Source organism: Takifugu rubripes, chromosome 4 (assembly GCF_901000725.2).
Source record: "Takifugu rubripes chromosome 4, fTakRub1.2, whole genome shotgun sequence".
Lineage (NCBI taxonomy): Eukaryota > Metazoa > Chordata > Actinopteri > Tetraodontiformes > Tetraodontidae > Takifugu > Takifugu rubripes.
Window position 1 is genome coordinate 13398084 of NC_042288.1, and position 20599 is coordinate 13418682.

At 44.9% G+C, this 20599-nt stretch overlaps 1 protein-coding gene across 1 annotated transcript; it reads left to right on the forward strand.

Moving 5' to 3' along the window:
* Positions 1–348: 348 nt before the first annotated feature.
* Positions 349–18618, forward strand: lrrc1 (leucine rich repeat containing 1). Its single transcript, XM_029835649.1, has 20 exons — positions 349–1079; positions 7005–7122; positions 7348–7426; positions 7690–7779; positions 9539–9595; positions 9676–9739; positions 10100–10174; positions 10323–10467; positions 10618–10736; positions 11044–11127; positions 12064–12179; positions 12405–12574; positions 13413–13552; positions 13666–13821; positions 16450–16695; positions 16802–16891; positions 16969–17046; positions 17569–17838; positions 17927–18007; positions 18173–18618. The coding sequence occupies exons 1-20, from the start codon at positions 921–923 to the stop codon at positions 18314–18316; spliced, it is 2481 nt and encodes an 826-aa protein (XP_029691509.1). The 5' UTR covers positions 349–920; the 3' UTR covers positions 18317–18618.
* Positions 18619–20599: the final 1981 nt, after the last annotated feature.

Genomic DNA, 20599 nt, shown 5'->3' on the forward strand with positions numbered 1-20599 from the left:
CTGATTTTAACCCATTGGATGGAGTCAGTCAAATACTTTTGGGGTGTCAATAAAAATGGGGCTTTTAATTGGAATCACATGAAAAAGAAGTTAATGGGAACATTTTAAATTGCATCACATATTTATAAGACAGTTTGATGTTACGACCACAGGTTTAAAAATGCTTTTTGGTCATTTCTGGGTAGCCTTCAGCTACTGTCGGAGGATATTTGTGCCGAGCTGACAAGAAGCTGCACTTTCATAGAGAACAGGTGGCTACGTTTTAGCCCTCGACTTTACTCGGTTAAAAATATATTAAGCGATTTGATTTCTAACAAAGTCGTATTCATTTCAGGTTTTCGGTTTCCCCTCTGTCCGCCGGGGTCCTCCTCACCCACCGGGGCTGTCGCCTGCGCCTTCGGCCGCATGATGGCGGCCCGCGGGACGGGACCCACCAGAGGAGGGGCCGGTGGGAGGAGCGGCCAGGAGCGGTGACGTCGAATGGAATGAGGGAGTGAATGTTCCGGGTCAGAAACTGGACGGGAGAGGAAATCAACTCCGGGACGAGCCGAGAAAAAAACAGAATAGCGGAGAATGCCACCCTCGTCGACACGGAAGATGCAGCCGGCGTTCCAGCGCTGAAGGGGGAGTTTAAAAGCGGCCGGACGGGAAGAACCAGTGGGGGAGAACAGGGGCGCAGGTTAACCACCCAAAGTGGGACAAATACGGGGGGAAGACTTTCCATGTTTGTGGCGACATAGCAGCCGGGAGCACCGCCGACACTCACCTCCGTTCGGAGCTTCGGCGGCCGTGAGTTGCAGCCGCGGCCGCGTCCGCGTTCGCGTCGGCTCGTTCCGCCCGACACCGTCCCGTCGTAGCAATCTGTTGCATCCGTCTGCTGCCCGCTGTTCGTAGGGGCTTCGTCCGCACCCTCCCCCGTGATGTTTCACTGCATACCCTTGTGGCGGTGCAACCGTCATGTGGAGGTGGTCGATAAACGCCACTGCTCGCTGCTGTATGTGCCCGATGAGATTTACCGCTACGAGCGGAGTTTGGAGGAACTGTTGCTCGATGCCAACCAACTGCGAGACCTGCCCAAGGTAAGCCGAAGCCTCGGGGGAAACGCGAAATGTCTCTGGTTTAAATGTTTGTGACACGGAGCTGCTCACTAAGCTGCTCACACATCCCGTGAGAGCGTGCTGAGACCCGGGGAGAAGCATTACGCAAGACGGGCCCCTCCGTGGAGGTGGAAATTTCCCCTAACCTTCAGCGACAGGTTCATGGAAAAGAACTTCAATACGAAGTTTTTAACCACGCAGGGGTTGATTTACACCTGCTCCAGCATTTCACACTTGCAGTTGTGATAGTGCGCTCTGGTGAAACCTGTCCGCCAGGTGATTCCACCCCGAGGTCAGCGACACCTGTGACCTTTGTCGGCAACCTCCGAGCCGGACCCCGTTTTTAAAGAACCACCAGAGAAATATTTACAAATGTCCCTGTGATGATCTGAACAGCTCCTGAGCTATGGTGATGTTTAGACCTTTGCTTCTCTGAAGGGCAATGAATTATTGTATATGAACAGTAAAACGATGATAAAAAAAAAATCGACGCAAGCGAGGCGGCAGAGATTGGTGGTAATACGAGCTTTACACTCACCGCACAGAAGTGTTGTTTTGGACGGATCACTTCGATTTTTTTTATGAGTGCAAGTGTAAAAATGTGTCTGATACATCAGCGGAAACCAGATCCATTAAAATAATTACAATAGCTGAGTGAAACTCACTCCAGCCGTTCTTCAGGTAGGAACCTGGGCTGGATGATGGCGGGTGTTTGGTGCCTGTTTAGTCTTTTCCGGTGTGGTGTTTGTCAGTCGACGAGGGCGACGGGTATCAGGTCAGGGAGCGCGAGTGTATCCTTCGAGTGTAGTTTTATCCCAGAAATGTAATGAAATCAGACTAAAGCAGCCGGTGGAGTGTTTTAGCGATGCAAAGGTGTAAAGTCAAATGCCTGTTTAACCAAATAAATCCCCAGTATCGCCACAAAGGCCAAATGTACTTGAAACAAAAAAGCCACAATGTCAAACTTCTTTGGCTTTTCCCTTTTACATCTAAATATAGATTCTGAGTTGCTGAAAGACTCTAAAACAAGATGCCGCAAGCAGGCGCGCAGGCACAATCGCAGGGTTTTAATTATACGTGGCGCCAAAAATGGGACGTTTTGTCCAATTAGACGAGACAGGTGTCTGCCCCGGTCTGCTCCGGTGGCGGTCGGCACAGTATGGCGCGTCACCTGACAAAACAAGAACACCATATGTCAGGTGTGGTTCGTGCGAGGCGGCAGCATGTGGTCGGTTGGCAGGACCTCTGGGAAGGTCAACTGACCCTGACCTATTTGCTGCTTTCTTGTTGTGTGCGCTGGAAATCCGGCCAATTATTGGACGTGCGCGCACAAAGGTCAACTCTCAAAGCCCCAGCGCCACCTTGTATTGGTGACACCTGCACTTAAAGCCGCAGGTTGCTGCATTGAGAGCTGATTAGGAGGGAATATTGACTGTGCAGTGGCTGTTAATTATTGCCCACGAGTGTGAATATATCAAAACCAGACCAAAGACAAAACTATAATGTTAGCATCTGTTTAGCATACAAGGTTTGTCCATACATTGTGTTATTTATTGATGTTCCCCCAACAACGCCTGAAGGAAGGTTCCTACTTGAACAAAAGCAATTCTTATCAAAGACTATGTTGAAATGAAAATGATAAGACTCATTTATCACGAGGATGACATTTTCATTCTTCTTTAAGAGTATCTAATTGCGTTTAATCCTTTTTATTGATCGCTGATGAGATATAACAAATACTTTTAGACGTACGAGCCCGAACCCCTTTTGAACACACTTAATTCACCTGGACTTCCTGTCCAACCTGTATAACGTCAGCTCTGTAATGCAAAGTGAAGCTCTGCACATTGTTTTTAAAGAGAGTCTGGGTTATAATTGATACTTACCCTGTACGTGTTGTGGTTTTGTGTTTCTTTAAATAAGATAAAAAAAGCTAGAGCGAAGCTGCTGACTTGACGTCAAGAGTGGGGTTGAAAACCACACTCCTACCGCCTTGAAATCAACAACGAGCGCTCTGAGATCAGTAGACATTCCACTCAGACAGACGGATGTCCAAAAGCAACCACAGAAGTACAGGTGTGAGCAAAAAAGGTGGCAAAAACATGACTAATAATGGAAAACTATAGATAAAAGCTGCACAATGTGAGTCCGTGTCATAAATGCCAGCACCTGTAATCAGGATAAATAGCAAATCATGCTGGTTTCGGTCAAAGGACATGAGAATTGTTGCAGTAATAACCAGTTGGTTGAAATTTTACCATCTTCGTGGAGCAACACACATTGAACATCTTCCTTGTGACCCTTTTGCCCCAGATTAAGTGTGATGCTAGTTAAGGGATTTGTAAGGTAAAATGAGCCAGAACTAATTTTTTTCCTTCATGTTCAGGCTTGAAATCTTCCATTTGCAGAACCTGACTCAGTGTATCTGACATGCAGCCTCGAACTGCTGCGTCAGGGAAATACGCTGTGGTTCTGCAGCACGTTCCCCACGGTCGGGGACATTTAATGCGATCGGGTTTAGGTGACTCGAGAAACATTTCCGACCTTTGATTGGGGGAATAAAATGTCCTTTTTCCCCACAATGGCAGTTTGCAAATGATTATAATCGTTTCAGAATCACTGAGTTTGAAAAAAAAGAGGGATTTTTATGATAAAAAGAAAAATGACACCATATCAATAAGGTGGGCAGGGCTACTGTTGCACTTTACTGTTGCGTTAATGGTTGATTCGATGTAAAAGGATTTCTGATTGAAGCCCACAAATGAAGTAAATAAATGTGCATTTATGTAGTACTTCCTGGTCCTATTTGATGAATCCACAGTGCACAGTGAACTAACAAAGATCAGTAAAAGGGTGAAGGAATAAGGAAGCAATAAACATAACATGGGCGAATATCTTATCACAAAAGCCTTCGCTCAGCCTTCACGTGTCCGTGACGGGGGGCACGGTGACCACGGCTGCAGAAAAGAGCTTTTCTAGAATGTGCTATTGTGGAACTCTGAAAACCAAAAGGTGTTTTTTTTTTTTTTTCCTCTTTCAAATGCAAAGAGATGGAGAGAAAGCTGATGCTAGAAAATATGTACTGCAGAACACCAACCATGAGAACATGGACAACAGCCTATCGCTGAGTGGGTAAGACCAGTAAATGGGGGCCACAGCGTTGCCATTGATCAGAAAGGTTGAAGCAAACAACAACTGAAGTGAAACCATTCAGAGGTGACGCATCATGTGGGCTGAATGCTTTTAGCTACGCGGGGCTGATCAAAGGTGACAAATACTGGCACACAAAGAAGATGGCGAGCTGTAGAAAATCCTCCCAGGAACAATTATCCCTGCCGTTAATTAAACTCGATCAACCAGCTCTTGTCTCATGGCGACGTGTCTTGCGGAGGTCCCCGTCAGGAAACTCAACACGCACTTTTCTTCTTCATAACTGTTCAAACTTCTGCTGTTCTAAGGGTGATTAAGAGGCTGGAGGAGCGGCGGCGGGAGACGCTGTTGACTGCTCTCTGACATGTAACTAACATCAGCGAGGGAACCGCTCCATCAGCCCGCTCCAGCGCTCGCCCGCTCCGTCCTCGTAGACGCCCCTCGCCGCGCGGGGGTTCCAGTTAGGTCCCGCGCCTGATTCTGCAGCGTCAAGGCGAAGATGCTTTTCAGATCAGGCGCTTTACGAGCAGACAGATGAAGACTTGCGCAGGTCTGGAGGACGGGAGGAAAAGGAAAGTGCGCTTTAGTGGGGACAAGACGAGGCAAGTTGGAAAGCAGGCGGATGTGGTTTTACTAAGAAACCCTTGAGGACCAATTCTGTGTTGGTTGATTTGCTGAGTGTGTGTCAGCACGAGCCTCTTTCTTATTTATGTGTCCTGAGTTGATTGTTCTTTTTTGCCTTAAGGTACACCCAGATACTTTATGCTGCAGCTCACCACCTTTGCGTAAAGGAACCATTTGTCCTTTTGGACATGCTGCACTTTCATAAATGCAGAGAAAAGGTGATCATCTTCTGCGGCTGTCGCTATTTTGCCGTCAGAATCACACACAGGATGTGATAAACACACAAAATGGCACGCTCGATGGAGCCAATCTGAGGCCCCCTAATCTAGTGAGGCCTGGTTTTTAAGCTGCAGCTCATGCGGAGGTGCGGAGCTGCTTATTGCCTTGAATGCGGGTGTCAACAGTTGTTCACAAACATCCAGGTTGAACATGCTCAACTTAACCATTCAAACATTGACTTTTTAGTCACTGGACTGGTTAATGTGTTCTCGACATGGGTGCATGTTTGGGGCGTGGCGCTGACAGATGGTAACAGGAAGAACAGGTTTTGTTGTCGGATCACGGAAGAGTCGAAGCTTATTGCATATATTGTGCGTCCCCCCCTGTTCCTATTCTCATTGTTTCTAAGGTATTTTAAATGGCACATAATCACTTAAGAATATTTGGCTTTCATAATTCCTTAAAAATATGTTTCTTTTTGAAGGTGCTGTTAATAAAGAATCACAAATTCTCCAAGAATTTAAATGTAGCTGAACTGAAACTTGCAAAATGCCCTTTTCCCTCTGACACTTGAGCTTCGCCTCCCGATATGGAACAAGTCTGCTCTAGCCAGGACTTCCTGGGTGATATTATCTGGAGACACACCTTGGAGCTACGTATTTGTGATCAGAACATTGAACAAGCAGAGGCAGTCGGACACGGTTGCACATTAGTAAAATGTGAAAGGATAATTAGGGTTAGAGAAAACCAAGCGGTGGTTTGGTTGTTTGCTTGTTTGTTTAAGTGAGGGCATTAAGCCAGTTAAATCAGGCTTAAGACGGGGTGAGGTTTGACTTTTGGACTCTTATTAGGCACGTTGTCGCTGTAGCTGACATAATATGATCACCAGTTTTTACACGCACACACACTCACACACTCACACACACATACATACATGCAGGCGCACGCACACATGCACTGCACTCCGGATGTTTTCAGACACTTTTCCCCACGTGCCGTCTTCTGTCAAAATAAGAACATTTTTAAATGTTCACTGGTCAATCATTAACCGTCCAACAAGACAATGACCCTGAGCTCACAGCCGGACCTGGAGCCCTGACCTGAACCTGATCAAGCATCTCTCTAGAGACCTGAAAATCCAGGTGTTGTTGTTAGATAATCTGCACCGCCCCTGCTGAGACCATCAACCTGTGTCCCCGACGGCACATTTTCAGCCAGTAAAGTCTTTTCACATCCACGTCCAGACCAAATATTACATCTAGGCCAAAGTAAACGGCAGCAGGCGGACGTGGGATCGGTTTCCTTTTGATCCCATTCACAAAAGTTAATTCAACACAATTCATGCAAGAACTATTTTGTGGTTGATAGACGCCTACAGACCTGCCTCTGTTCTGTTTAGTTTTCTATACGTATAAGGAAGAAATAACCAAGCTGTGTATTTACGTCCGCTTTAACACCACACACAGAACCAAGAGGAGCTGGGGAGCAAATATAAAAGAATGCTCTTGATACTAAATCAATTTTCCTCCAGCAGCAGTAGATAAGTGCTTGTGGTCGGTAAACAACTATCGGCAGCCTGGACATAAAGGCTTCAAAGGAAATGTCGAAGGTTTGGCTTTGCTTTTACACCAAACGTGAGTCGAACCTGACATCAGCTCCCTGGTTTACCACAACACTTGGGGAGTATCTGCACCTGTTATTGGGTGTTGTAATGATTTTTAAAGAGCACAAATCAAGGAAAATACTTGAAAATAGAAGAACATTTATTAATGGTCTGTTGTCGTCTGACTGTTTCTGGTTTTACAGTCTGTAAACCAGTCAGTCATGCTTGACTTCTAATCATAGAGTAATTGTTCTTTATCACAGAGAAGTGTGTTCCGAGTATCTGATTGTTCTTTTCTTCTCACTTCACAGCAATTTTTCCAGCTGGTGAAATTAAGAAAACTTGGCCTGAGTGACAATGAGATCCAGAGGCTTCCACCCGAAATAGCCAACTTTGTACAGCTGGTAGAACTGGACGTCTCCCGAAATGGTAAATAAATACTCAGATCCAAGAACTGAATTTTTAATAAAGAAACATTTTTTGTACACTGGTGAATTTGTTCTGACAAATAAGCTTGAAACCAGTTGAATCTGGTCACACTGAGGTTTCCGTTGTGGTGGTGATAATTAAGTTTTTTAAGTCAGAACTTGTGTAAAAGACCAGAGTACAGTGGCAAAGAACTGACATTTTCATAACATCTTTTCCTCCATGCAGACATTATGGAAATTCCAGAGAGTATTTCGTACTGCACAGCCCTCCAGGTAGCAGATTTCAGTGGAAATCCCTTAACAAGGTTGGGTTATGGCTCAATATTTTTGCCTTGAACTTGCTTATATTGATAATATAATATAATATAAACTGTCTTGTAATATTGCTAAAAGCACATTTATTAGTTTGAACCAATATTACTTCATTTTTACTTGTGTGGATGATTTGAGTTGAATGTTTGAACACTTTGTATTTATGGTACTAACTAGATGATGGCTGAAGTGTTCTTTGATTATTTCATTAATGGATTTTCACGCATTAGTTCTTTGATTTTTTCTTTTCTTCCAGGTTACCAGAAAGCTTCCCTGAGCTCAGGAATCTAACATGCCTTTCCATCAATGATATTTCATTACAAGTTCTTCCAGAGAACATTGGAAAGTACGTAAACACACAAATTTGGCTTTTTGCCTTTTACTCCAAGAGTCCGATGTGCATTTATGCTTCAATACTTCTTAGAATGGCATCACATTTAATTTAATTTAATTTTCACGGCCCCCTGATCTTAATGATTTCATCTCAAGTCTTCCCGTCTGACTGGATTGAGGAATACAGGCCGTCCACGTTCGGCTTCCCGGACACATCACTCATTGTTTCCTTCTTGGCTGCTTTGTCTTTGCTCATAAAAGGCTTGTTGTTGATGGTGCATAATCCATTATAGTGACAAGACATGCCTGCCAACATTCTTATTCTTATGAGGTCTCCTTTAACATCCAGTTCACTCTTGTTGCATTTGCTTATAATTTGTTTTAATAACACAACGATCCGCTCAGACTTCAAATCGCCACAAGGTGTTTTTAGTTGAAGGCTGGAATTTAAGGGAACAGAGTTCAAGCCCTAGAGAGGTGGACTTAAAGGGATAAAATTAGTCCAGACGGCTGCTGTGCTGCTTCCCCTGCAGGACCAGAGTGGGAGACGTAGATGATCATCACTGAGGCGTTGCATGTGGACCCGTGTATTCCTTTCAGAGAATGCTTTGATTGGTTTATTTTAAAAGTCAGATTAGGGCTGGAGTACCTCTGCTCGGTGGAAATGTTTGCCGCTCTGGAAGTTGTTAACAACCCATCATCGGGGGCGGGGGTGTGTGGCGCTGCAGCACATGCTTCCCCAACTCTACCCCGAACATTCTTCTGATTTATGAACTGCTCTGTTGTAAATCATCCACGCTTGGTCTTGAGCAACAGTCCATTGTTGTGCTCTAAGCCTTCATTTAAACGTACCTGTATGGGCAGCATCCTCCCACACTGTTGTTTCCCACCGCAGCAGCAGTTAGTTTAACATGTTGTGGTGGCGCAGCCTCTAATGGCTATTATGCCCCACATACAGTCTGCACCATGCATACTGCCCGGTAAATAATACAGTGACTGGAGGCCTGATCGTTCTGGCGAGGGAAGGGGGGGGCGATTGAAGTGATCAGATCAGTGTTTGAGTGGGCTGCATGACGTCAGTGGCGTATCTCTTTAGATGAGGAGAACTGGTCTCCTGAGACACTTGACTCAGTAACAGGGCGCTTTAGCATAGTTGATCTCTCTCATTTCAGTTGAAGCATCGATAATATTGAGGGTCTGAGACAAAATTTAGATCAAAAGTGCCTTCGGGATTGTTTTGGACCCCGTCCATTTCCATGTATTTTGGCTGAACCTCCCCCCCGCAAGGTTATATACTGTGGCTTGGAAAGAAAGAGCAGTTTTTATTAGACCGTTTAATCAAGGGTGGATACACATAAATCTCATCATCCCCTTGAACTCTGTTAAACCCGTTATTTAAGGACACACATTAATTATTTACTTTAAGAAAATGCAGAGTTTGTTCAATTTGATTTAGACCTGCCTCGACGAAAGGTGCATCCACTAAATATTGTCTTGAAAGAGCTTAATATACACACACACATGTCTGTACTTTGACCTGCAAGTTGCCATTTTGCTCTTCATTTTAAGGTATGCAGTGTTTATACTGCTGCAGTTTTACAGCATTGATAAGACAGACACGCCTCTAAAGCACTTCCTTCTCCCAGATATGATTCCAAGAACATGTTTTGCAGTAAAAAGCCTCCCACTACACTTCAGTCAGCATCACGTAGTCCCTGTTTTTCCACCCATGTTCCAGTAAAACCCTCTGTTCTTTTCACATATCATTGCAGCCTTACCAATTTGGTATCACTAGAACTCAGAGAAAATCTGCTGACATTCCTTCCAGAGTAAGTATTTACCGGCTGAGAGACATACGGTGTACTGCTGGAGATCACAGGGTTGTTGACCTTGAATCGCTCATCTGCAGGTCGCTGTCGATGCTCCACAGACTCGAAGAACTTGACCTAGGAAATAACGAACTCTACAGTTTGGTGAGATGGCTTTTCTCTTTGGAATTTAGGGAACGAAAACCTCTTGTTTTCTAGTTCTTGAGTTGTAATTTGAGATCCCCTGAGAGCAGCTTTCACCTCTTATCACACAGCTGGAGGAGAAACATCTGCTTTGAGCTTTGGTTTTAAGTTTTAAGACCTTTCAAACGTTCCACGATTCACTGACAGATCGAGCAAGGTTAACAGGGAGACGTGCAATACAAAAATGTTAAAATGCCCCACAAAACTGGCCTTTGCTCCTGTGTCTGCTGCCAAAAACAGGTTGAAAATGCCATTGTAAACATACTGGATCATAAAAACTCGTCTGTGTCTCCTCTCTTTCCATTTTATCCCCCAACACAGCCGGATTCAATAGGTCATCTAGTCGGCTTAAAAGACTTGTGGCTGGATGGAAACCAGTTGAATGAAATACCAGCAGTAAGTCAGCTATGCAGTTTCCTTCTTTTTGTTTCATTAAGATTTCTGATCAAAATCCAGTTTTCACTATATTTCCAGTTATTAAAAAAAAAGCTTGAATTCATTGACTTTTAATTACTGAAACATGTTTGCTTGTTCTGAACTTTAGGAGATGGGCAGCATGAAAAGTCTGTTGTGTGTGGATGTATCAGAAAACAAAATTCAGAGACTTCCAGAGGAATTAGGTGGCCTGCTGTCCCTCGCAGACTTGCTGGTTTCTCAGAACCTCATTGATGCTCTACCAGAAAGCATCGGTAATCATTTGCATTCGCTCTCATCTCAACTGCTTTGATTTTAGATTATATTGATATTGCAACTGTTTCACACACCCTTTCCGTGAGTGAGTAATGACCCCTTTGATGTATTCACCTTCACCTTTTTATTTTATTTTATACCAACTGCAGGAAAACTCAAAAAGCTCTCCATATTGAAAGCAGACCAGAATCGGCTAACATATCTTCCAGAGAGCATTGGCAACTGTGAAAGCCTCACTGAGCTTGTCCTCACAGAAAACAGGATACAGGTCAGTTAAATATTGTATTTAAAAAAAATAAATAAATCAAATAATTAAGCAACACAAGTGTGTAAAGATGGCAAATATGGTCTTATTATTAGCTCCTTATTCAGTAGCTTCAATGCTAATTGTTATTGACGTATCAAACCCATTTATCTCTGATTGATTGATGTAGGAATGCAAAAAAAATCAGGTGGACTTTTGGTCCCAGTATAGACTGAAGGCTGGTTAAACCACTCGGACCAGTACGAATACTCAAACCAGAACAGCGCTCGTGTCTTCCATAACTCGCGTTCTCATCCGTTTGTTGCTCCAGAGCTTGCCCCGGAGTATTGGAAAGCTGAAGCGGCTTTCCAATTTCAACTGTGACAGGAATCAGCTGACGTCGTTACCTAAGGAGGTGAGCAGTGTCATTTGTTAAAAGGTCAGATTGTGCCAAGATGTAACGGAGCTCACAAACGGCCGCTCGCTGTGCCAACCCGTCCCTAAATTCTCATTTAGATCAATGATACTCCTCCTTTATGGGTCTCACGTTCAACGTTTTGCTCCTCCATTTTCTGCCTGGATGGTCCTGATTGTGTATTGTGCTTTTCTAACCTTTTGTCTGGCTAAATGAAAGCACGCACGCCTTCTTTAAAGCTTCATCTGAAAGGCTCCTTCAGCCTGTGCACAATGCGCCTCTGTCTGAGTGATGCAAGAGCTGCCTGTTGAGAAGAAAATGACCTGTGGTGAATTTATGGCGATGGTGTCGCTCACGTTGCCGTGGCGCGACACCCCTGACACCAGCGCAGCCGATGCGTCGGATTGCGCGTTCATGAACGGCTCCATCTTGCCCTCGTGATTCTGCTGCTGCGCGTCACACTTCCTTTTGTGGATTTAGTTTTCCATTTGCAGGCCTGCAGCTGTAAAAAGGTGAATTCAATTTCCTGATTTTGAGTGTTTACTGAAAATTGACTTCCCATTTGTGACGCAGCAATCGCCTCACATTAGTGTGAATAATGAGCTTAACTTTTCAGCATGACTGGTCCCTGTAACAGTATCCCACTCATGTCTCAGATTATCAGATTAATGGAGAAAAAAACTGTCTAAATGACCCATCTGTCTGTCTTTCTAAGTTCTCTGCAACGAGGACTAATTGTTCCTCATTTTAGTTCCTGCTGTCACACCCTATTGATTATTTGTAACTGCTCTGCCATCTACAGTTCTGTGACAAACTGATCGTTCACGGCAGATTTAATCCGATTCTTTGGTCCCGTGTACATCCTAAATGTGTGTTCCTGCACTTGTGCGTATTATGCACGCACGGCCTAACGGTGCCGACTCCTGTCTTATCTAGATCGGTGGCTGCCAGGCTCTAAATGTGTTCTGCGTGCGAGAGAACAGGCTGATGAGGATTCCTTCAGAGCTGTCACAGGCCACAGAACTACATGTCCTTGATGTCTCAGGAAATAGGTTTGTCACCCTGAGTTCACTTATTACTATCTAAAGGGAGTGAACAGCATTCATTTCCTCCCAAATGTCATCCAGCTTTCCACACGGTTACTTACGTACTCATTTTGCCTGTATTTTCCTGCCGGTACTTGATTTGGTCTGCACAGATGTTATCTTACTAAAGACCATCTTTCTCAACCAACTTGTCTAAAAATGTTTCGCTTTTTTTTTATTTTCCCTTTTCAGGCTGCCAAACCTGCCCATCTCCCTCATCACTCTACGCCTCAAGGCCTTGTGGCTGTCGGTAAACCAGTCGCAGCCTCTGCTCACTTTTCAGACCGACGTGGATCACGAGACGGGCGAGAAGGTGCTGACCTGTGTGCTGCTGCCTCAACAACCCAGCGATGACACCGACGGTAATGTGGAAGAGGCAGATCTGCAGACTGTCATCTGATAAGTTTTTGTAGTATCGGTTCCTCTCAATCGAGGGTGAATCGTCTCCAGGCGGACGTCGGCGCTCGCCTCATCCCTTCCTACTTGATGTCCTGTGGTTTTTGATGAATTTACCACATGATCTGCTTGAGAAAACACACGGCGTTCTGTTCCCCTGATCCTTTCCTGCAGTATCTGTCAATTACCATGTAAGAGATCACAGAGTCTGTGAGGGATCAGATCTGTCTCTTGAGGCTCTCCTTGGTTATGTTTTGCAGAGATGTCGTGGATTGGACCACTAAAGAGGCTTAGTAGCGGCTGGCCGGCTGCCATTAAAAGCTCACCCACTGGGTGTAATGATGCAGCTGCGGGCAGCCTCTATCTCTGCCTGATACTGCAGTTTGCTGCAGCGTTTTCTTTGCTGCTTAGCACAGCCTTGCACCTAAACCAGCGCCGTTTTAGTGAGTCATTGCTCAAGTTGGAGCGGCGCACTGGGTAACGATGTGCATTTGAAAAGAATCCAGTTTCTTTTTTGTGCGGCCTCTATTCCTAAGCTTTCTGATGTGCCGTCTTTGTCCGGGGGAAAATGAAGACGTCAGTCGGGATGAAGGCGGGGGGGATTTAATAGCTGTAAGCTTGCGACTAAGCCGGGATTTGAACTGCGATCTGGCAGATTCAGGCTATGAGTTGTGGGACAGTTGGAATATCTTGAGTGACGGATGGCGGGACAACAATCACAGCGCCTCCGTCTTGACATCATTCAGCTGACAACATTCTGCGGTAACAAACCCGTGTTGTCTTTTTATCGTCCAACATGTACAGTCTCTGAAAGTCTCGCTCGCTGCGGCGCCGTGGAGAGCCTGGTGAACGACATGGCGGATGACACGTGGGACAGCAAAGCAGTGAACAGACACAGTGCCATTCATTTCCTGGATGACGATTACGATGAGGACGATGAGAAGGTGACTTGAATTTTCATAAAACTCCATGTGGAGGAAACGTCGATAAAGTTCTTCTCTGCTGTTTGGAGCTCCCATGGTTACAATGGTGGCGAATCTGTTTATCCCTCACACAGGGGACTCTCCTTCGAAGGGCCACTCCTCACCCCGGTGAGCTGAAAACCATGAAGAAAGCCGCCGAGAACCTCCGTAACGACCTGAACGCTGCCAAAAGCCTGGACTCCAACAAAAACGAGGTCAATAACACTGCAGACAGAGTGACCACATCTGTGTGACCTTCTTACCTCCCACGTTTTCACCTCCTGTATCTTTCGATGTTGTCCCGCACAAACCTTGCTGTTCCCTCCTCCTTTTGGTTCACCTACGACCCCCCCTCCCCGGTGTGGCCGACCCCTCCTTTTTTATACTCTGGGATTCCCGTCAGCTTCCTTCATCTCCAGCCTTTTGTAAAGTGTGTTGAAGTCAGTCAGTTTGGGCTGCTGTGCCTTTCTCCTTTTAATTAATGTCCACGCAATAATCTGCACAGATTAAATTATATTTTAAAAATATTTTACTTTTTAAATGCCTCTTTTTAAAAACTATAAATTAGGTAGTTGCACTATTTTAAATCTTTACAATACGGTAAATCCTTCACAAATGTACTATATCTTTGTTCTATATCTATATTTGAAACACTGGGTAAATACCTGTTTCTACATTTTGGGTAAACGGAAAAGCAGGATTTTTTTTTGAGCTACTGATTAAAGATTATTGTATAGTCTTTTGTGAATATTGATACTTTTATATATTTTTGGCAGCTCAGATGTAAATACAAATGTATAGCAAATTTCTTAATCAGTCACAGATTTTAATCTTTTTTTTTCTGGGTACTATTTTTTTTTAAAAGAAAACTTCGAACAAACCAACACTAATGTCTTATTCAGTCCATATAATGGTCACTGCGAGTGCATGTCTCTGATCAGTGTAAAAACCCCAAAAAACCCAAAACAATAGATTAAATTCATTACATTTGGATTTTTATGTGCTACACATATTTTACCATTACTCATCTGCAGTGTAATTATGTGTTATGGAAATGTCCCGTGCTCCGCTGCTTTGCAAATACTTCTCAATTAGATGCCAAAAATAGCTGCATGTTCTGACAATTTTTAAGTACCGGTACTGTATAACTGGGTGGGGGTGAGAAAAGGCAGTTCAAAGTTCCACTTTAATGCACTTCTCAGTGTTTTCTCATATCTCCATATGTGGTACATGAAACTGTATTATTCTGTGATTGAAAATGTGGACCAGAGAATTTGGTTCATGTGTTTTTAATGTTTTAAATCTCCTTTTTTTTTGTGATCAAACTGCACAAAACCGATCTCAACTGGGCAGTGTGCCTTGAGGTTTGATGACTTTTTAACCACTGATCAATAAAACAAGTGCAACACTAAATAAGTTTCACATTCATTGTAAAATCTCAAGGAGTTTGTAATAATCTGCTCAGTCCATCGTTAAGGTAAACGTCTGATTTAAAGGACACTTGTGCTCGCTCTAAAGTGACCTGCTGTCACTAAAGCAGGTCACCTGTTTTCCTGATCCTACCTTCGCTTGTTTTGTCTGTGCAGCAGTGCATGAATGTGCATGTGTCCCGTCCGACCCGTCCGACCCTGCACGTGCAGCATGCCAAAGTCCAGTGAATCTGACAGCTACACTTCAAGATGGTTTTACTCTTCCAGCCGACGACCTGTTTTTCTGAACAGAAGCTCACGTGTGATGCGACTCACGAGTTCTTGAAATGAAGAGCGACAGGAAATTCTTTTATTCATCTTCTATAGGCCAGAGGGCTCCGACAGCAGCAGAGTAGCTTTAGTATCTGCACTATGTGTTGAAAAGGTGCCCTGGAGGCCGTTTGTATTGACTGTGTAGGCTGAGTGGGTTACGTTCTTTATATTAAAGCCTTATTTGGGAAAATAACTGGACTTCCTTTAGTTTCCCCACTTTCACCAGGAGATTCCTCTCTTACCCAAGAGGCTTCAGTCCACTTGGATTTTCTTAAGCCCGGATTCTCTTCAGCCTGGATGACTGAGGACGTTCGCAATATTGCAGTGTTATGTTTAAAAAAACTGTAGAATCACTGTAAAAATCTGTTTTGACAAATGCATTTTTTTGAAAAAAGTGCGACGCGGAGTTGAAGCGTCTCGCTGCCGGATTTTGGGATATTCTGACATTCTTCTCTGCAGATCCTCTCAGGCTCTGTCAGGATGGATGGGGACGTTTTCAGGCCTCTCCACAGATATTTAATGAGGTTTGAGTTGGGACTCTGCTGGTCCACTCGAGGACAGTCGCTGTTGTCCCTAAGACGCTCCTGTTGTCTGCGTGCTTATTATGGTGTTGTCCCTTCAGCTTGGAGTTTCAGGTGTCTTTTACTTCAAAAGAACTTTCTTTTGTGCCTTTATTTTATAGGCGCTGACCTCCGATGTGGGATGTAGTTCGGCCAGTAAGGCTGTGATGTCCTGTGTGATGCGGGGATACAGTTGATAATACAAAAACAAGCATTTACTAGGGATTTATAAAGGGCCGGTGATGTGAATTTGCAGCAACAGGTGGTGTCTTCTATCCCCAGCAGTGTAGAACCCCTCATACTAACAGATCCCACCAAAAGTGGGTCATCCCTCACTTCAGCTGGATGGCAAACAAAGAGCGTCCACAAGCTCAGCTGTTCCCGGTAACCACTCGTGTGCTCGATACTCCGGCGCTGAGAAGGACGCAGGAGAAATTGAGCAGCTCAAGGTTTGTTGTCTTTAGGTGCCATTCACAAACACAGACTGAGAAGATCTCGCGCCTGTTGCAGGGATTGTGGTCGTGACGTCTGACGCACCAATCTCGCCACGGAAGGGAAAACCAAGTAAATTATCTCTTATCAGCAGGAAGGTGCAGGCCAGCTGTCAGAGAGCCAGCGCTCGATTGGTCGATTTCCACAAAAGGGAGATGAGACTGGCGAGGGCAGGAAGTTTCAACATCACAGAGCTCTTAATATGGGCTCTAATCTGCACAGAGACTCTGGCAACGTCAGGATCTCCTCCATCACTGGACCGCCTGCAAAACCTGCGGCAACGGAGAACAACCTTCCTCAGGAGTCGTGCGTCTCCCAAGTGCCATTACGAGTAACTGCACGCTTAGTCCTCTTCAGTCTCAGTCCGGATTAACTCCCTGCTTAATTGCACACAAGCTTTGAATGATGTTAAAATCACCTAGATGTTTCCCTCTTAGTTACAGATCAAATTGTCTGCCCAGAGGGGCAGTTTGGGACTCAGCATTGCAGGTGGAAAAGGCTCACTGCCTTATAAAAACCACGACGAGGTAAGAAAAAGCTGCAGGACGCACTCTTTGTTCTGTGAGTCCTTTTATAACCTGCTAATGGACTGAACTCCTTTCAGGGGATTTTTATTTCCAGAGTCATTAAAGGGGGGGCTTCAGAGAAGGCAGGGATCCATGTAGGTGACAGATTGGTGGAGGTAGGCACAGAATCAATTTTCTTATGTTTGTAATCTTATTCTGGATTATTTTCTGACAAATCTGCAGCCTGTTGTGTGAAGAAAATTTGTATATGTCTACAGACATTATTTTACAGGGTGAAAATCAATACTGTATTCGTCTCCTTTAGCTGATGTTCACCTTGTGACCGATAGAGGGCGTAAAAAGACTAGCAAGGAATATTGCCGCGCTCCCTAAATAAATAAATAAACAGAAGAAGAAGCAGCAGCATACTTGATTAATCCCCCAAGGTGAAATTACATTCTGTCAGTACACACTCTGGCTCCTGGTCCCGTCCCCTCTAGACCCAGCTACTGCTTTTGGAGAAAATAATCATTGTAAGCACACATTAACATGCTGAGGCTGCCCTGAAAAATCAATTCATACATATAATACTGCTGTTTTCAGAGAACATATGCAGCGCCCCCTCCTCCGACCTCTGCCCCCGTAAATTTAGCGGCGCCAAATGGCCGACGTGACCGTGCGCTCGTCTCTCTTTCCAGGTCAACGGCCTGGACATGCAGGGGGCGACCCACCACGAGGCAGTCGGTGCCCTCAGGAATGCAGGAAGCTGCATCAGGATGACAGTCCTCAGAGACAGGCTTCCACCTCGAGAGGTGAACCTCTCCGTTGGTCCCTGGGACGAGCGGGACGCCACAGGACAACAGCCGTCAAACCCGGAAGGCCAGACGGCCAAAGCAGCATTGATGGAGGGTCGAGAGGGGTGTTTGTCCGAGAGCATTGAGGCGGTTGTCTGCAATGGCAACGACGTTGTGAGTGGTTTCCTGAAATAACTGTTCTGCCACGATGGGTCACGTACACTTTTCACACTTTTTCGTCTGTCTTCTCTTTGTTTCTCAGCCTGGACGGAAAAATGAGATGAATCAGATCTCGTCTAAACTGAAAAAAGACTCTTTGCAAGACGGGAAACACACAATGGGGGTAAGTAACCACCCCTCTGGTACTATCGGACAACGAAAATGCTGGAGAAATGCACCTATTTATGGGCAGCTTCCTTTTTGTTGGAAGGCCATGTTCTGTTTTACATAATGTTCTGGTTCTGGTCATCCCTGATCCTCCCGTCCTTCTCATTCAATTATGTGACAGATCCCGCGGATCATCCTCACTCATCCCTCTACCTCAGATGAAGATGTGGAGCTCTTGACCCAGAGCCCCAGCGCAGAGCAGCCGCATGACTTTGACATTCCTGGCAGGTGTGTCTGCTTTGACAACGCTTTCTACCCTCCTTGACCTCAATTATGGACTAGAATCCTACAGATTCTTTCACTTTCTTTTGGTTTTTTTTTTTTGTAGCGCAATGCTCTGTCGGGTAATTCAGTGCTAATAGCATCTCACGATTAATGTTATTTTAAAATGAAAGGATGATTTTAGACTTTATTTTTGCTACTGAAACCACAGATTTGCCTCTGCAGCTGCACTGATTAGACAGTATACACAGACCTTTTCCTCCACAGCTCCAATAATGTATGTGATTGCGTTAAATCCAGTCAATTAAACAAGAAAAGCTGCTGGCTACTTCTGCTACACACCACCTAAGTTATGATGTTCCCACTCTTTGTGTATATGCCCTTTGATAATGTGAAGCTCTCCCAGATGGCAGACGGAGCACTCAGGAGGTGTCGGGCGATTTCTGTCACGGGCAACGTTGTGACGAGTGACATTTATTTTAAAGGAGACAAGCGCCAAGACTTCATAATTTTGTTGAAAACGTGAATGTCAACGCTTCTCTTGTTCCTACACATCCTAGAACCCCTCAAAAAACAACTCGCTGTCCACTTTTCTTAATAAAGTGCTAATCTACTCTTACCCTTATTGCCGTTCTCCAGTATTTAGATATTTGCTGGTACAGAGGACAACGCAACAGCATCCTGCATTAATGTGCTGGCTGCATGCGGTCTAACCGTGATCCAGCAGCACGTGAGTCCCCTGAGCGTCGGCTGCTGCGCTACTGGTGATCCGACGCAATGATGACTGTCTGTGGGGCGATAATAATCCGGGGATGCGATCTGTTGTAAAACACCTCGAGTGTGACAGATTCAATCCTGAGTCAATTACTGGTCAGACAGTCGAATGTTGTGAGACCTGACTGGGTGACACCTCCAGTGTTGTTCACCTGCAGGGAATGTGCACAGATTTAGCTCCAAGATATAAAAGTTTGCCCACTGGAAAAGGGCACAAACAATGATTGGAGCGACACTATTTGCACACTAGTGATATTTACTCATGCAAACGCTGTTATCTGCTAATTGGCAAACGATTTAGTAAATACAGCCAAGCGCTTCACGTCACTGTTTCATGGATCTCGTGCTGCTCACAGAAGGTTTACAGAAGGATGGTGCACAGCGGGAGACGAAGCTGCAGTCTTTAGCCAGATGTGCCTGCTTAAAAGTGAGTGAGTACATGGCTTTGGTTTGAGCTCCACGGTAACGGTGCGTCTCCTCTCTACGGCGATTGGTGAATTATCTGTTTCCTTCAGTCGCTTTGCTGCTAACCCCACCCCCCATCCCAAAACTTTCCTTTAATTAGCATTTTCCGCTTTCCATTTTTGCTGTCTGCGGCGGATGGAACCTCGTGGACGTGGATGCTGCTAACGCTAAAGAGTCTCCAGCTGTTGCGTGTGTTCTGTAGGGAGGCAACTTGTTGTCACCCTTCGGAGTGGTGAGATTATCTTATGAGTGGCTCCCAGCTGTCATCGGCGTGGAACACACGTTCATTTCTGAGTCATTGTAAGACCTAAAACCATCTCTCCAGTGGATCTCATGTTGGACTGATGCAAACGCTGGCAGAAAGGTTGATGTCTTACTCAACTGGTCATTATGTGCACCACAGAAGTCCACAAGAACCAAAAGAGACATCAGGAAAACTGGTCTTATGTTGTCACCTCTAATGGAAACTGAAAGAGCACCTGTCAACCTGCGCATGCATGATATTATAACTTACTAAAGGCCAGTGAGTCCTGTCGGCGGGAAAAATCCACTTATTCCTCTTCGCTGGCGCCGTGACTCGACTGAGTCGACTGATCAACCGTGACTGATTACGGTTAAACGTCGGCAGAGATCACACAGATAAAGCTGGGTCGCCTACACGAGGGCCGATATACTGAGGGCCGATGTTCCTCCTCATAATATACACACTGTACCAGCGGCCCATCACCCCTGCAGTGCAGGTTATGGTCCTTCTTCTCTCTTTTTTGACCCACACTTGTGTGCATTTTCTGTTCACATGCACTAAATACATCTGATTGTTTGAGAGATTTTGCTGCCAGTCATAAAAGCAGCACAGCACAGTGACTTTGAAGACTCGGAGAGGAGTTAACGTCGCTCCCGTGAGACTGCAGCAGGGTCCAATTCTGTATTTGCACAGATAAAGACATTTTTCAATAGAGCGGCAGTCATTTGCAACATGAAAGGATTTTCTTAAAGAAATTGCAGTTCAAGCAGAGGGAGTTACGAAGGGATCACCCACCAGGAAAAAATATCGTTTATTCTCTGAAACTCTGTGACTCCTCTCTGA

Excerpts from the sequence above, each read along its gene's own strand:
- lrrc1 (XM_029835649.1), top strand. The coding sequence starts at position 921 with ATGTTTCACTGCATACCCTTGTGGCGGTGCAACCGTCATGTGGAGGTG. Across the intron at positions 10,175-10,322 it reads AGTTGAATGAAATACCAGCA|GAGATGGGCAGCATGAAAAG; the intron begins GTAAGTCAGCTA and ends TCTGAACTTTAG. Across the intron at positions 12,180-12,404 it reads CTTGATGTCTCAGGAAATAG|GCTGCCAAACCTGCCCATCT; the intron begins GTTTGTCACCCT and ends TTCCCTTTTCAG.